A 17,721-nucleotide genomic window follows, 5' to 3' on the forward strand; every position below is an offset into this window, starting at 1 on the left:
TACCTAAAATCTTAGCTACTTAGAAGGCTGAGATCTGAGGATGGCAGTTTTTAGTCAAGTCTAGGGAGAAAGTCTATGAGACTCTTCTCTCCAATTAACCACACACACACACACACACACACACACACACACACACACACACACACACACACACACAGCCAGAAGCTATGGCTCAAGTGGTAGAGTACTACTCTTGAGTGAAAAAGCTCAGGGACAGTGCTTAGGCTCTGAGTTCAAGCCCCAGTATCCAGTATTAGTACACACACACACACACACACACACACACACACACATTAATACAGCATCGTCTCATAAAGATGAGAGATGAGAACCAGGTCTATATCTCTAGACACAGGATTTCATGTAGGAACGGACAGGGCCACTTTTGCACCAAAAACCTCCTGCAGATTGGGGTATAGATGAAGGAAATATGGAGATGCATAAGGAAGGGATGTTGAGGGAATAATCTGGATCCCAAAGAGAGAACTGAAGAACCAGGTGAAGATACCGATAGCCCAAGGATGAAGGTCCTTGTGGGCTTGCTGGGTATAAGGACCAGGGAAGAGCAGGGCTGGCAACCAATGGTGAGCAGTGGACCAAGACATCTGGTCATGAAGGGAGCCAGACAGGGAAACGCCCATCTTCCTCTGAGACATTCAAGTGACACCTGTTGCCACAGACCCAATCAAGAATGAGGGTGGACCGTGGAGATCTATTGTCACCACAACCACTGGCCCCACCGGTTTCTGCTGTCCCCCACCCCACTCACTGGATAAAGCAGCTGTCTTGGGGCAGAGGGAGATTCTGGAGCTGAGCAGAATGCAGGGCTGGGTGGTAAGGAGTGAGGCTCTTCTGGGCCTGCTCCTGGTCTGTCTGCATCTCCCAGGTATGGGGCTATCCTTGGCTCAGGGTCAGGAGGGCATCAGGGCTCTCTGGGAACTAGAATTAAGTGAAAGGGGAAAGTGGCGGGGTAGTGGTGGGGGTGGTAGTATACATTCATGGAGCCAGGGTATAATTTGAGGCCCCAAAACAACTGGGGCTGGAAATGTGGCTTAGTGGTAGAATGCTTGCCTAGCATGCACAAAGCCCTGGGTTCGATTCCTCATAACCAGAAAAAGCCACAAATGGCACGTGTGGCTCAAGTGGTAGAGTGCTAGCCTTGAGCAAAAAAGAAACTCAGGGACAGTGCCCAGGACCTGAATTCAAATCCCAGAACTGGCAGAAAAAAAACGGGCATTGTGGAAAGATCCAGGAAGGGAGGAGATGGCGCATCTGCACCCACTGGTGGCTTCTCTTCTCTTTCTCTCAGGTTTCTTTGCCCGGAGCATCAGTTCAAAGGAGGAGAAAGCTTCCCCAGCCTCGGGGACCGACTTGCCTCTTCTGGGACACCCTTTCTTCACCAACTCTGGACAGCCTCAGCCCAAGACAGACCCTGGGTCTGATGATTTGGTGGAGGCTCCTCTGAAGCCCCATGTCCTTCCACCAGATGGTCCTCAACCTGCAGAAAGTTCTGAGGTGGAGAGGTGGCCTCCATCTTGGGGGATGCCCGCTGTGGACTACTGGGCCTCTGAGTATCCTTGGCAAATGATGGCTGCTGAAGCTGAGAATTACCTGGGGCCAGCGATGCCTGAAGGCCTGTCTTACTTTTCCAGTGGGAATGCTGTCCCTCTGGCCAGTGGTCCTTTACCTGAAGTATCCTCTGCATTCCCAGAACAGCCATCACCCGAAGCTTCACACCGCCAGGACCCACAGCCTCGGCGGCTGCCCCATCCCAATGTGCTGGGAGCCCAGCGCCCACCCTGGTCCCTCACCCACAGGCCTGCTTTCCCCCTGGGGGCCCTGAATCCCAGTGTGTCCTGGGGAGGAGGTCGTCCTGGGACTGGATGGGTAACAAGGCCTATGCCTTACCCTTCGGGAGCCTGGGGTATTAATAATCCCTTCCCAGGTACTAGCTGGGGGAGTATTAACCGGTACCCAGGAGGAAGCTGGGGGAGTATTAACCGGTATCCAGGAGGAAGCTGGGGGAGTATTAACCGGTACCCGGGGGGAAGCTGGGGGAGTATTAATCGGTACCCGGGGGGAAGCTGGGGGAGTATTAATCGGTACCCGGGAGGAAGCTGGGGGAGTATTAATCGGTACCCGGGAGGAAGTTGGGGGACTAATGGTAGATACCCAGGTACCGGCTGGGGGACTAGTCCTCTGAAGTCAGGTGTCAATAATTAATTCCCTCCCAAAGTTCTTCGTCCTTCTGGCTCTTCTGATTCTTAAAGTGTGGAATCAGAGCTCAGCAAGGAGAAACCCAAGGTTGGTAGTCATAGAAGGGAGTCGTGTCCCTCTCCGTGTGAGCTGAATTGAGTTCAGTTGGCTCATTTCCCACATCTCTCCCAATTTCGCTGCATCCTTGTTCCCCTGACTTATCACCAATAAACCATAAGCAGTTCTTGAATTTGCTTCTTCTCAGTGTCTTTTATTTCCCCTTGGTAGTGAGGCTTGAACTTAGGGCCTAAGCACTGTCCCTGAGCTTTTTTACTCTACCTTTGAGACACTTAGCCACTTCCAGTTTTCTGGTGGTTATGAGTCTCAGGGACTTTCCTGCCTTGCCTGGCTTCAAACCACCATCCTCAGCCTTTAGAGTAGCTAGGATTACGGGTGCCTGGCTTGTGTCTTGTTTTTGTTTTTTTGTCGGTCATGGGGCTTGAACTCTGGGCCTGGGCACTGTCCCTCGGTTCTTCAGCTCAAGGCTAGCACCCTGCCTGGTGCCACTGGCTCATGCCTGTAATCCTACCTACTCCGGAGGCTATCTGAGAATTACATTTCAAAGTCAGCCTGGGCAGAAAAGTCCGTGAGACTCTGATCTCCAATAAATCACTAGAAAACTGGAATTGGCACTGTAGCTCAAGTGGTAGAGCACTAGCCTTGAGCTGAAGAGCTGAGGGACAGGGCCCAGGCCCAGAGTTCAGGCCCCAGGACCGAACCCCCCCCCCAAAAAAAAAAAAAATCTCATGGACTTTCCTGCCGGGGCTGGCTTTGAACCGCGATCCTCAGATCTCAGACTCCTGAGTAGCTAGAATTACAGGCATGAGCCACCAGCACCCAGCATAATGCAGTGTCTTTTGTTTCTGGGCAGAATTGAAGTATGTTTGGTCCTTTTCCATTTTCTCACCATCCTCGTGGTGGTCCAGGGTCCTCTGAAGATCCTGTCTTTTTTGGTTTGGACTGTTGTTGTTGTTGTTGGTTGTAGGGCCTGAACTCTGGGCCTGGGTGCTATCCCTGAGCTTTTCTGCTCAAGGCTAGCGCTCTACCACTTGAGCCACAGTGTTACTTCCAGCTTTTTTCTGCTTATGTAGTGCTGAGGAATGGGTCCCAGGGCTCATGCATGCAAGGCAAGCACTCTACCACTGAGTCACCTTCCCAGTCAATCCTGTCTTTTTTGGTAGTACTGGGGTTTGAACTCTCAAGCTTGCAAGGTAGGCACTCTACCCACTGAACCACACATCCAGTTCCTAAAGAGTGCGTACTACCCCAAGTCTTTGTGAAAGATCAAAGTCCAGGTGTTTGAAGGTGGAGCTCCATGGTCTTGCCATACATTGGGGATGAGAGGTGGGGAGGGGAGGGCTTATTCCAGAATGGTCCTGGTATTTGAAGGGCGAGGAGACAGGAGCAGGAAGGAGGAAAGAGATCCAAGAAGTTGGCACCAGAACCACAGGGGACAAATACCCTTCCATTCACAGTGAAAGGGAGAGCCGGAGAAGGCCACATTGTTTAGGCTTTGCTTTTGTTCTGCAGAAAGACAAGTTTCTTGGAAGCAGAGAAGGTATTGCTTGCCTCCAGTACATGCATCATTTAGTGCTTTATGCCCCAGAGAGCCACAGACTTTGAACATTTGCTGAATAAACAGCAGCCCCTGCTAAAGGAAAAAAGAAAAAGGGAGGTGAGCAAGGCAGAGGAAAACCTCAGACCCAACCATCCCACCTGCAGCTCCCTGCGATACTTCTGTTCCCATGGGCTGGCATGGCATCTCCCTTTGGTGGCATTGCTCTGCCCCTCTTCAGTTCCCTCAGGAACTTGGCATCATGGTCTAGGAATTGGACTGAGGGCAATGGTGGGGTGAGCCTACAAAACTGTGGCTAGAACTTACAGGTGTGGGACGCAGGTGATGTGAGTTTTTGGATTCTCTCTTCCCCACATTAAGTACTTCATATGTGGCAGTCCAGATTACGTGTCCTCTAGATAGCCTGGGGTCACCCCAAAATCTAGGGATCTGGGCAACTGTGGAAGGGAAGGCAGAAGGAGATTAAACACTAAAGCCCAAAGGGTGGGGAGCCACCTGCCCGAGTGGGAGATAGGTATTTTCAGAGATCAAAGTTCACCTGCATCCATGCTGATGGCTCAGAAGCTGGGCCTGCAGCCATGGCAAGTCCTTAGCTGTGGCCAGTCAGATCAGAATGTGAGTGTGGTGTGTGTGGGAGGGGTGGGGGTGGGGGTCCTAAGGCTTGAATTCAGGACCTGGGCACAGTCTCTGGGCTATTTTTGTTGTCAGTCATAGGGCTTGAACTCTGGGCCTGGGTGCTGTCCCTGAGCTCTTCAGCTCAAGGCGAGTGCTCTACCACTGGAGCCACAGCGCCACTTCCGGTTTTCTAGTGGGTTTATTGGAGATAAGAGTCTCACGGACTTTTCTTGCTCAGGCTGGCTTTGAACTGCAATCTTCAGATCTCAGCCTTCTGAGTAGCTAGGATTACAGGTGTGAGCCATGGGCACCTGGCTCTCTGGGCTCTTTTGCTCAAGATTTGTGCTCTTACTTGAGCTACAACTCCACTTCCGGTGGTTTTTTTTTTTTTTTGCTTGTTAATTGGAGATTAGAGTCTTAAAGACTTTGAACCAAACCTCAGATCACAGCCTCCTGAGGATTACAGTTGTGAGCCACCAGTGCCTAGCTTAGAATGATTTCACTTAAGGTTTAAAGTGGGCACTGGAAGTCAGTACTCGGTGGTGTACTGAAGGTCCTAACGTTTGCAATGGGAGCTAGTGTTGATACATTGCTTTTAACTTTGTATGCATGTGCTGGGACTTGAATTCAGGGCATTTCAGACTTGCCTGGCTTTTTTGCTCAAGGCTAGTGCTCTAGATAGAGCATTTTGAGCCATAGCTTCACTTCTGGCCTTTTGTTGGTACTGGATATAAGAGTCTCATGAATTTTTTTTTGTCCAGGCTGGCTTCAAATATCCATTCTTACCCCTCAAGCCTCTTGAGTAGCTAGGATTATAGGTCTGAGCTCCCTGGCACCTGCTTCTGACTTTTGCGTGTGTGTGTGTGTGTGTGTGTGTGTGTGTGTGTGTGTGTGTGTGTGTGTGTGTGTGTGTGTGTGTGTGTGTGTGTGTGTGTGTGTGTGTGTGTGTGTGTGTGTGTTCTGGTCTTGGGACTTAAATTCAGGGTCTTGGTACTGTTCCTGAGCTTTTTTGCTTAAGGCTAGTTAGTGCTCTGCCACTTGAGTCATAGCTCCACTTGTGGCTTTTTTTGGTGATTAATTGGAGCTAAAGGTGTCTGGCACTATCTCACGCAGGCTGGCTTTGAACTGCAATCCTCAGGTCTCAGCCTCCTGAGTAGTACAGGAGCAAGCCACTGGCATCTGGCTCATTTTTCTTTCTTTCTTTCTTTCTTTTTGTCGGTCATGGGGCTTGAACTCTGGGACTGGGTGTTGTCCCTCAGCTCTTCAGCTCAAGGCTAGTGCTCTAGCTCTTGAGCTACAGCGCCACTTCTGGTTTTCTGGTGGTTTATTGGAGATAAGAATTTCATGGACTTGGGCTGGGAAGGTGGCTCAGTGGTAGAGCGCTTGCCTTGCATGCATGAGGCCCTGGGTTCGATTCCTCAGCACCACATAAGCAAAAAGAAAAAAGCCGGAAGTGGCGCTGTGGCTCAAGTGGTAGAGCACTAGCCTTGAGCTGAAATGCTGAGGGAAAGCGCCCAGGCCCAGAGTTCTGGACCCACAACCGGACCCAAAAAAAAAAAAAAAAAAAAAAAAGAATTTCATGGACTTTCCTGCCTGGGCTGGCTTTGAACCACGATCCTCAGATCTCAGCCTCCAGAGTAGCTAGGATTACAGGTGTGAGCCACTGGCACTCAGCTCATTTTTATTTCGTATTGTTACTAAAGCTTATCCTTACAGCAGGGTTACTTGGCTTTTTCACTACTGCCTACGGGCTTCTTTTCTGCATACATAGAGAATTATTGTTCTTATTGCATCTCTGTCTTATGCACGATGCATAATTAGTAGAAGAAACCAAAAGCACAGTTCCCCATTTGTTTAAATCACTTTTGAAAAAAACTCCATTCTTTTCTGTTACAGCCGTCTTTTGTGCTGTTGATATTAACTTGTATATTTTGGTATCATAATGATCTCAGGGCCTTGCCTGGCCTCAATTTACTTCCATTAACCATTATTATTATCCTCCCCCTCAGCTCTCCACTTGAACAATGGGAGCTCCTTTTGGCTGGCTCCTTTGTCCTTTCTAGCACTTTCTCTGATAGTGTGGAGGCATGCTTGCTTTCGGGAATGGATAGAACAATCAAGTCCCTGTCCTGGTTTTTTCTTTCCTCTAAGTGGAAGCAGCCGTTCCCTAGCCTTGCACCCTCGGGTTCCTACTTTCTTTAGGTAGAAAATAGTATTTAGAACAAAGCTTGGGGGTCCCCAAGAGAACTCGTTGCAAAAATGCCTTATCTTGAGGGTTTGGGGTGCAGTGTGGTGGTCTAGCATTTACCTGGCATGTGTGAATTTGGTCCTCAACAAGGAAGGAAGGAAGGAAAGAAGGAAGGAAGGAAGGAAGGAAGGAAGAAATGAAGGGAGGGAGGGAAGGAGGAAAGGAAAAAAGGAAGGAAGGAAAAAAGAAAGGAAGGAAAGAAAAAGAATAGAAGGGATACATGGAGGATAAAGAAGGGAGAAAGGAAGAAAAAAAGGAGTGAGGGAGAAAGAATTAGGGAGGGAAGGAAGGGAAAGCTAATTCTTTTATTGGTCACTTAAGTTAGACAAATGATACCAAGTTGGCTAATTTAAGTGTTGCATTTATTGTATCCTACATTTATTTATATGTGTATATGTATGTAGATACATTTATATATATGTGTGTGTGGGATATATATATATGTATGTTTTTTTGGGGGGGGTCCGGTCATGGGGCCTGAAGTCTGGGCCTGGCCCTTAGCTCTTCAGCTCAAGGCTAGCGCTCTACCACTTGAGCCACAGCGTGGCTTTTTGCTTTTTGCTTATGTGGTGCTGAGGAATCGAACCCAGGGCCTCATGCATGCAAGGTAAGTGCTCTACCACTGAGCCACCTTCCCAGCCCTATATATGTATTTTTGTGCTGGTATTGGAGCTTGAGCTCAGGGATTCGTGCTTTCTCTGATTTCCTGTACATTGCCATGCTTTCAGCCAGTGTTTTTTGTTTTTTTGTTTTTGTTTTTGTCAGTCGTGGGGCTTGAACTCTGGGCTTGGGTGCTGTCTCTGCGCTCTTCAGTTCAAGGCTAGTGCTCTACTGCTTGAGCTACAGCGCCACTTCCAGTTTTCTAGTGTTTTATTGGAGATAAGAATCTCACAGATTTTCCTGCCCTGGCTGGCTTTGAACCATGATCCTCACATCTCAGCTTCCTGAGTAGCTAGGATTACAGGTGTGAGCCACTGGTGCCCGGCTAAAAGCCTACTGTTTTTTTGTTTTTGTTTTTTTAATTTTGTTGTTGTTAATTGAGGATAGAGTCTCCAGAAATTTTCTTCCATGCACTGGCTTCAAACATTGATCCTTAGATCTCAGCCTCCTGAGTAGCTAGCTTCACAAGTGTGACCCTGGTTGTCTTTTTTCTTTTTCTCTTTAGGTGCTGGGGTTTGAACCTGGGGCCTCACACTTGCTAGGCAGGTACTCTACCAGTGAGCCATGCTTCCAGCTTAGGATCTGGGGTTTTACCTTTATCTAAAAAAATTAATAACAAAAATTAAAGTATAGGCAGGAGTGTAACAAAATCACATTTTTGAATCACTTCTCCTGGTAGCAAAGGGCTTGGAGGGGTAAGTGTGCAAATGATGAAAAGATTCGGATTACCTTGGGCGTTCGGGTGAGGTGGAGAAGGGGTGGCTAATGCCTGGCTGGCAGGCCAATGTGCTTTGTGCCAGCCAGGGACTGACTGTAGCCAGACAAGTCACCAGCGAGGAAGTGACTCCTCAGATGTTTCTGTAGGGCCTGGCATTGTATATGCATGAGGGAGGTGCTTTTAATTGTTAAGTGTGTTTCCTGTTTGTGGCCTTCATTCTCACATGTGGATCCTCGTGGCTTCCTGCCTGGGTGGTTAGGCCAATCTCCTAATTGGCCTCATAGCCACAGGCGCTGGCACCGCAGCCCATTCTGTAGGTCAGCTGCTACATTCTTCCCCTGCTCCGTGTGGGTTGGCTGCAGAAACTGGAGCTTACACCATAGGTCATTCAGCTGGGGCAGCCTGGGCCTCTGGGCCTTGACTCCCTCTCCTCCTCCCCTTACCCCTATTGCAGAACCAGAGAAGGAGTCCTCAACTCTGGCTGGTTCCTTGCCCACAGATGCACCCTTGAAGCCTGAAGTGGGCACCTTCCTCCTGTTATCCCTGAAGTGGGCACCTTCCTCCTGTTATCTACCCGCTTCTCTCTCTGCATAGCAAACTCTCCATTCATTCACCAGATTCTAGTTTCAGAAGACTTTCACAAAACCTAGGCAGACCTACAGGGCAAAGCAAAGGGAACACAAGGAAGAAAGAAATGAAAGACTGCTGGGTTTAGGGGAAAACACATACTGACTTATCTCTGATGTGAAATAACAATTCAATATTAGGCTAGGAGTGTAGCTCACAACTGTCATCCCAGTGACTTGGGAGGCAGAGATCAGGAGGATCACATTTTGAGGCCAACATAGGCAGAAAATAAGTGAGATTCCATTTCAGTCAACAAATTTGTGTGGTGGTCCGCTAGGCAAGAGGCCCAGGTAGGAGGACCATGTCAGACCCTATCTGAAAAGTAACTGAAAAGCAAAAAGAGCTGGTAGCATGAGTCAAATGTAGAATATCTGTCTAGCAAGTACAAGGCCCTGAGTTCAAATCCTAGAGCTTCCCTGAAAAAGTAACTTTATATAACTTTGTTAAAATTTTGAAAACAATTGCCAATTTGATCAGAGTGACAAGACTCATGTTTTAATCTACTGGAAGAGCTGAAATGACCCTCTAGGAAGTATTTTTTCCAGTAAAAAAAAATCAGGAAGGAAAAAGAAATATTATCCAGAAAAAAACCCAAATAAACAAAACCCAGACATGCATTGGGAGGGAAAAACCTGGGAGTAAATAAGGGAAGAAATAACACTGTTCAAAAAGAAATGCACTCATTATCTGAATTATGTAGCTGTAAGCTCTCTGTATATTACCTTTACAATAAAAAATAAAATAGAAAACCCCAACAAAATCCAGATATGCAAGTTGATTTCTTTTTTCTTTCCTCCTCCTCCTCCTCCTCCTCCTCCTCCTCCTCCTCCTCCTCCTCCTCCTCCTCCTTTTTCTTCCTCCTTTTCTTCTTCTTGCCAGTCCTGGGGCTTGAGGCACTGTCCCTGAGCTTCTTTTGCTCAAGGCTAGCACTCTACCACTTGAGCCACAGCACCACTTCAGCTTTTTCTGTTTATGAGGTACTGAGGAACTGAACCCAGGGCTTCATGCATACTAGGCAAGCACTCTGTCACTAAGCCACATTATCATCAGCCTCTTTTTTTTTTTAAAAGCATATTCATGAAAATTCTATTGAATGGTGCTCTTTGGAGGTGAAAGCTTTTCCAAACTTCTCAACTTTGTACAGTTCCAAGGACCATGTTTATTGCTAGGTTTACAAGAAAAACAATACAACCAACCTAACAAATCCACCCAACTGCCAGTGACTCATTGGTCCAGTCTTTCCTGACCCCTCACTAACTCCCCATGTCTTTCCCATGACAATGAATAATTACAGTTGTAACCTTTGAAGTCAATGGGCCAGGCACTAAGCTGTTTAAGCCTTAGTTTCCTCATCTGTAAAGTGGGGAGCGTCGGAGTTACAGGCTGAGAGGATTCTTGGATGACTCCACCATACATTTGCTTAGTATAGTGTCCTGCACAATATGAACTCAATAAACTTTTGCTGCTGTCACTATTACTATGGTTTTAAATTAATGCCAAACAATTCTCCCCCACCAAGCCCCATGGACAGGAGTACTTCATCTCTAGAGCTAAATGGTCCCAACTGGAAATACAAATATATATATATATTTGGTGGTGGGGTTTGAACTCAGAGTCTGGGTGCTGTCCCTGAGCTTTTTTGCTCAAGGCTAGCACTGTACCACTTTGAATCACAGCTCCCCTTCTGGTTTTATGGTGGTTAAATGGAGATAAGAGTCTCAGGGACTTTCCTGCCTGGTCTGGCTTTGGACCTTAATTCATAGATCTCTGCCTCATGAGTAGTTAGCATTACAGGTGTGAGACACCAGCATCTGGTTACAATTATCTCAAATTTGCTCCAATTTCTTTTTTGGGAGTGGAAATTGTCCTAGAACCTTAGGCTGGGGTGCAGCTCAGTGGTAGAGCACCCACTTTGCGTTTGTGAAGGCCTCTTCCATCCCAGCAACCTCACACACAGGGTAAGAGAAGCTGTGTAGCCAACTCTCTAGCTTTTTCGTTTGTGTGAGTCCAGGGATTGAATTCAGGGTGTGGGCACTGTCATTGAGCTTTTTTGCTCAAGGCTAGCACTCTTATCACTTGAGCCACAACTCCACTTGGGGATTTTTGGTGGTTCCTTAGAGATAAAAGTCTCATAGACTTTTCTGCCCAGATTGGATTTGAACCTTGATTCTCAGTTCTCAGCCTTCTGAGTAGCTAGGGTTACAGTCTTCATTTTATACAAGGGAAATGCAAAGATGCTTTTCAGAGGAAAGAAGGAAGGGCAGGAAGTAAACAGAAAGGCTGTAGGACTCATCCTGGCAGAAGTGGCTACTGCTGGGTGGCAGGTTGGAAAAGCTAAATCTCAATCTTCATTTGTAAAACAGGGATAATTGTATCCCTCTTCATGAGGATTAAATGAGGTAAGTCTTGTAAATCATTCAGCACTGCTGCGACACCCTTGCCATTCCGAAAACCACCCAGGCTACAATCACTGCTCTGCCTGGCTGCAATCTTGTGAGAGCAGTAAAGAAAGGGATACCTGGGAAGTTGCAGCAATGACATCCCACGTTCCTCCACCAGGGGGCAGCCTGGTCAGGTTCTGTACGCGGGAAGCCAGTCTCCTCAGTTCCAAACTGCTCTCTCCTTCCTGAACTCATTTCAGGTCTCTTGGTTATGGCTTCTTTCCCCCTGACTTCCATCATAGGGACATCTAAATCCACCTCCTATCATCCTTCCTCTCCTCTACCTCCCAACCCAAGGAAACCTAGGCTTCTTCTCATCCTTTTACTTTTTTTGTTTTTGCCTGTCCTGGGGCTTGAACACAGGGCTTGGGTGTTATCCCTGAGCTTCTTTTGCTCAAGGCTAGCATTCTACCACTTGAGCCACAGCTCCACTTCCAACATTTTTGGTAGTTTTCTCCAAAAAATTTTCTGCAGATAAGAGTCTCATTGACCTTCCTACCTCCACTGGCTCTGAACTTGTGATTCTCAGATCTCAGTCTCCTGACAAGCTAGGATTACAAACCTGAGCCACCAACCCCCAGCTCTCTTTGAATTTGAAGGAGTGATCTCCACCAGTGATTGCTTCCACTTCAACAGAAGGAACAAACTGACCATTCACACCACAGAACAATTCCTGGGGTCATTCTAGCTCTCCTTTAGGCTCAAGAGCAAGGAATAACATTCTGAACTTTCATTCTAGCCAAGTATCAGGGTTCACACCTGTAATCTTAGCTACTCAGGAAACTGATATCTGAGACTCTTACCTCCAATTAACTACCAAAAAGCCAGAAGTGGAGCTGTGGTTCAAGGAGTAGTGTGCCAGCCTTGAGTGAGAAAGCTAAGGGACAGTGCTCAAGCTCTTGAGTTCAAGCCTCTGTACCTGAGAAAGAGAGAGAGAGAGACTGTGGTAGGGCTGGGCATGTGGCTCAATGTGGCCTAGTACAACAACAAAAGAAAGGGAAGGAAAGAAGGAAGAGAGAAAGCAAATTATGTTGGTTTTTTTGTTTTGTTTTGTTTTTTGTTGGTTGTGGGGCCTGAACTCTGGGCCTGGGCACTGTCCCTCAGCTCTTCAGCTCAAGGCTAGCACTCTACCACTTAAGCCACAGCGCCACTTCCAGCCTTTTCTGCTTATGTGGTGCTGAGGAATTGAACCCAGAGCCTCATGCATGCAAGGCAAGCACTCTACCACGGAGCCACCTTCCCAGCCCCTTGTTTTTGTTTTGTTTTGTGAAAGGTAACACTTGAGTGTAACTTGTCTTTTGAATAGACTTCCATCTGCTTGCCTTCATCTTGTTTATTTCCACTCTAATTTCACTCTGGGGGTGGTGGTGGGGGTGGTTGAAGAGGGAGAGGGGAGGGTTGGGGGGAGGATATTATAAAGAGGATCTCAGGATGACATTGATTCAACTCCATTCCTCAGAGTGACACCAGAAGTCATCTGGGCTTGGGAATGGAACCTACTGCATTTCTAAGGTCATGTCTTAGAATAAACCACAGGACAGCTTAGGCTGGTGTATATCCTAGTTCTTGAATGTGGGCCTTAGGGAGCCCCTCAGAGGAGTTGACTGAAATCAATATGGAAAAGCCACCTGACACGTATTCTGTCCTTTTCTCATGGTCATGGGCTCTCTCGTTCCTAGTGAAGTGTGGGTTCTTTAGATTATACTACAAATGCCCCTGCAGCCATGTGCAGCAATGCGACTGAGTTCTAATAACGGAGCAGGAGGAGAAGCGGTGTATGCTATTTCAATGAACATTCTGTATTTTTCTTTTTAGTTTCATTTTGATAGATATTATTGTATATGATCAGAGCACAGAGGCATAGCACCTTTGTATTCTTCCCCAAGAGTTTCTGCCTTTGATTTCACTGTGTATGAATGCCAGAGTCCTATATTTTAGATCTAGCTTCTGCATATGAGTTTGGCTTACCTCACTTAACCTGATTTGTTCTAGGTTCATCCATTTCCCTAAAGGAACATTCTTGAAACAAGAGGAGTCTTATTCCTTTTCTCTTGTTCAATCTTGGAATATAATGGTGATGTCTAAGTCCTCTCAAGATAGTGAGACATTGTTGTTGTTTTTGAGACAGGATCTTACTATGTAGTATGGACGAGCCTCAAACTCATGTGTGTATGTCTCCAATTCTGGGGCTTGAACTTAGGGACTTGTTCTCATGCTTGATTTTTTTTCCATTCGAGGCTGTCACTCTACTATTTGAGCCACAGCTCTATCTTCAGCTTTTTGGTGGTTAGTTGGAGATAAGCCTCAACGACTTTCTTGCCCTGGCTGGCTTTGAATCACAATCCTCAGATCTGAGCCTCCTTGAGTAGCTGTGATTACAAGCATGAGCCTCTGATGCAGGTGGCCAGCCTCCAACTCTGGATCCTCCTGTGTTTGTCTCCTGAGTGCAGGGACTACAGGCATACATCACCACATCTGACCTAAAGAACTTTTCTTTCTTTCCTTTTCTTTCTTTCTTTCCTTTTCTTTCTTTCTTTCTTTCTTTCTCTTTCTTTCTTTTTTCGCTCTTTCCTTCCCTCTTTTCCTTTCTTCCTTCCCTCTTTTCCTTCCCTCTTTTCCTTCCTTCCTTCCTTCCTTCCTTCCTTCCTTTCTTTCTTTCTTTTCTTTCTTTCTTTCTTTCTTTCTTTCTTTCTTTCTTTCTTTCTTTCTTTCTTTCTTTCTTTCTTTCTTTCTTTCTTTCTTTCTTTCTTTCTTTCTTTCTTTCTTTCTTTCTTTCTTTCTTTCTTTCTTTCTTTCCCAGTCCTGGGGCTTGAACTCAGGGTCTATGCCCTGTCCCTGAGCCTCTCTGTGCTCAAGGCTAGTGCTCTAGCACTTGAGCCACAGCACCACTTCCAGCTTTTTCTGTTTATGTGGTACTGAGGGATCAAACCGAGAGCTTTATGCATGCTAGGCAAGCACTCCACCACTAAGCCACATTCTTAGTGCCCCCTCCCCTTTTTTGCCAGTCCTGGGACTTGAACTCAGGGCCTGGGCACTGTCTTAGAGCTTCTTTTGCTCTACCACTTGAGCCACAGTGCCACTTCTGGCTTTTTCTGTGTATGTGGTATTGAGGAATTGAACCAAGGGCTCCATGTATGCTAGGCAAGCACTCTACCAGTAAGCCAGAACTTCAATTCCTGAAGTTTTTATCACCAATACTGTTGTGGCTTCTGGATTAGTGAACTGGATTCGTGACCTGAGTTATTACAAGGCCTCTGCCTTGTCAAGGAAGGGTCGTAACCTACGTTTCTCTGCTCCTCCTTATGTCCTTCCCCTTGAGTTTCCCGGATAGGCGTGAGGTATCTTCCACCAGCTGGTGGAGGCTCTGGGTAACTCCCAGGGCACCAGCCTTGCCAGGAGTGTCTGCTGTGTATGTGGTCTTCAGGACCCCAGCAGGGCCTTACAGCTGGTAGGGGGCTGATGGAGGCCTTCAGGATTTAGGAGCTTGGTTACCTCATCCATGGAGACTGACTGACCTCCATCTGGCAGAGGCTGGAAGCTGAAACTGAGGAGGGGATCTATGTGCAGAGTCCTGGGAATTCACGCGCCATCATTAGACAGTGTCAAATCTCAAGAGCAGCTGTCTTCCTATTGGGCTTGGGCCAAGACTGAGGGGAGATGGACAACACACTGGGTCTCACTGCCCCCCCTCCACCAGGGCACAGACTCATCACAAGCACAGTGGCTTCCTTGTCAGGCAGGAGGTCCTTAAAGCCTTATGTTTCTGGAGGGGTAGGAGAAATGGGAGGAGGGGTAGGAGAAATGGGAGGAGGGGTAGGAGAAATAGGAAGAGGGGACCAGATGGAGTGGTGGAGAAAGGGCCTGAAATGCACTTGATTATCTGTTGTGTTTTTGTCTGAAATATGACATGCTGTGCTGGTTTTTATTTTTATTTAAAATTTTTATTGTTGCTGGGCATGGGGGGGGGAAGGGGAAGGGGGCAGGGCAGGGCTCACACCTGTAATCCTAGCTACTAAGGAGGCTGAGATCTAAGGATCATGGTTCAAAGTCAGCCTAGGCTGTGAGGTCCTTGAGACTCTTATCTTCAACAGACCACTCAGAAAACTGGAAGTGGCGCTGTGGATCAAATGGTAGAGCGCTAGCCTTAAGCTGAAGAACTGAGGGACAGTGCCCAGGCCCAGAGTTCCACGACCAGAAAAAAAAATATTGTTAATATAAAGGTGATATAGAGAGGGGTTAAGTTATATAAGTCAGATAAAGAGTATTTTTTTTTTTTTTTGGACAATGTCACTCCTTCCTTTGCTCTCTCCCAGGTTTCCCCTCACATCCTGTCCACAAGTTGTAAACTCATTTTGGCATAGTGTCTAGTGAGTACCACTGCTGCATATGTTCGCTCTTTGTCTCTCCATTTCTGTGCTCCCTCCCCTACTTTCCCAAAGACAGATAAATGAACAAGCAAGAGAAAATGAAAACAAAACAGCAATGAAGAAAAAGCCTCTTGTTTGAGGTGTTTATTATTATTATTAATATTATTATTATTAGCAGTCGTGGGGGCTGAACTCTGGGTCTGGGAGCTGTCCCTGAGCTTTTCAGCTCAAGGTGAGCCCTCTGCCACTTGAGCCACAGCGCCACTTCCTATTATTATTATTATTATTTTTGTCAGTCATGAGGCTTGAACTCTGGGCCTGGGAACTGTTCCTCAGCTCTTCAGCTCAAGGCTAGCACTACCACTTGAGCGTCAGCCCCACTTCTGGCTTTTTCTGTTTTTGTGGTGCTGAGGAATCAAACCCAGGGCCCCATGCATGCAAAGCAAGCACTCTACCACTGAGCCACCTTCCCAGCCCCAATTATTATTTTTTTAATGCTAAGATTACAGGTGTGAGCCCCTGGCACCCAGCTGGTTTTTATTTTTATTTATTCTTTTTTTTTTTTTTTGGTCTGTTTGTTTTTGTACCAGTCCTGGGGTTTGAACTCAGGGCTTGGGAACTGTTCTTGAGCTTTTCTCAAGGTGAGCTCTCTACCACCTGAGCCACGGCTCCACTTTCAGCTTTTATGGTGCTTCCCTGGAGATAAGAATCTCACAGACTTTCCTGCTCTGTCTGGCTTTGAACTGAAATCCTTAGATCTCACTCTACTGAGTAGCTAGGATTACAGGAGTGAGCCACCGGTGCCTGGCTATATTTTTAAACTTCTTGGGAGCTTTTCTAGAATCTTCTGCTACTCCCTCCCCATGGCTGATGGATGCCTCAGAGGGCCCTCCTGCTATCTGGTCTTCCAGCTCCTGCTTTGGGATTGGAATAATCCTTTCAGTTTTTCTCTGCCAAGGCTTGTTCACACCAGTAGGTGGCCATGTCAGACAGGATTAAATGAGCCCCGCCCAAATTGCTTTCCGGAATGGTTTACAGCTAGTTAACCAGAAAGACTTCAGGGATGCAGGTCTCCTTTGTCCTAAAAACTTAGGGATACCGGTCTCCAGGCAGCTCTTCCACACCCCCACCCCAGGATGGACAACCTGCCCCTCCCCTACTAGTATGTCTCCAACTTACTATGTTTGCAGGGAAGCCTCCGACACTGCGGTTCATGAGGAAATGAAAACATCTGTCCTGAAAATAAAAAATAAATCAATCTTTTTCTGGATTAGATGTCTAAATCCTGAAGATCATACTGCTTAACATCAGAAAGTAACAAGGAAAGTTCTGGAATTTTGTTGAGCCAGGGGCCTGGAAAAGAAAGATAGGACCATGGGTTGCTATGGAAACCATGCCTGTAAGTTACTTTGCCATTTGATTATCACTGTTTATTGTTTGAAGGACTGGGTTATGAGAAAAATGTGACCATTTCTTGATTTAACCATGACCAAGGCAAGATAGGCAACAAATGGACTTTACCTATCAATAGATAGATAAACTAAGTAAACCAAGGCTGAGAAGAGAAATTACATACTCCATTAAACTAGATAAGGACTCAGGATTTCTGATACTTTATCTGGTTCCTGTTTTCCCTCTGTAACTCACAGGGCTCATAAAACTACTGACTCAGGATGTCAGTGTGGAAAAGGTCGGCAGAAATCCTGGAGGCATTAGAACAAAAGTCCCATAAATTTAGGCAAGACCATCAACTCTCTGAGGAACCCTAGGGGTGGAAGTCAGTGTCTACCCCAGAATTAGTATTTCATAAACCTGAAGAATGAGTAAATAGGTGAATAGTGTAACACAAAACAAGAATGCTAAGCAACTCACCAAAAATCACCTATCGTATTTTGGCGATTACGAAATGTACAATTATTTTCATATTTAACACTTCTCTAATAGAGCTTAATTTCCAGTCAATGATATGTACAATTATTTTCATATTTAACACTTCTCTAATAGGGCTTAGTTTCCAGTCAATGATATGTCATAGCTTAATTGACTTTTCCTTCCTTCCTTCCTTCCTTCCTTCCTTCCTTCCTTCCTTCCTTCCTTCTTTCCTCTTTCTTTCTTTCTTTCTTTCTTTCTTTTCTTTCTTTCTTTCCTTTTTTCCTTCTTTCTTATCAGTCACAGGGCTTGAACTCAGGGCCTGGGCACTGGCCTTCAGTTTT

General features: G+C 46.5%; 1 protein-coding gene across 1 annotated transcript; it reads left to right on the forward strand.

The window, feature by feature from the left end:
- The first annotated feature begins 819 nt into the window (after positions 1–819).
- Positions 820–2,223, forward strand: CUNH6orf15 (chromosome unknown C6orf15 homolog). The gene is made up of 2 exons (XM_070023509.1): positions 820–886; positions 1,310–2,223. The coding sequence occupies exons 1-2, from the start codon at positions 820–822 to the stop codon at positions 2,221–2,223; spliced, it is 981 nt and encodes a 326-aa protein (XP_069879610.1).
- Positions 2,224–17,721: the final 15,498 nt, after the last annotated feature.

This window comes from Dipodomys merriami, unplaced genomic scaffold (assembly GCF_024711535.1).
Source record: "Dipodomys merriami isolate MVZ:Mamm:240054 unplaced genomic scaffold, mDipMer1.0.p SCAF_16, whole genome shotgun sequence".
NCBI lineage: Eukaryota > Metazoa > Chordata > Mammalia > Rodentia > Heteromyidae > Dipodomys > Dipodomys merriami.

Bases quoted from the DNA above. Each gene is read 5' to 3' on its own strand.
- CUNH6orf15 (XM_070023509.1), top strand. From the start codon at position 820: ATGCAGGGCTGGGTGGTAAGGAGTGAGGCTCTTCTGGGCCTGCTCCTG. The intron at 887-1,309 runs GTATGGGGCTAT...TCTTTCTCTCAG, and splicing joins GGTCTGTCTGCATCTCCCAG to GTTTCTTTGCCCGGAGCATC.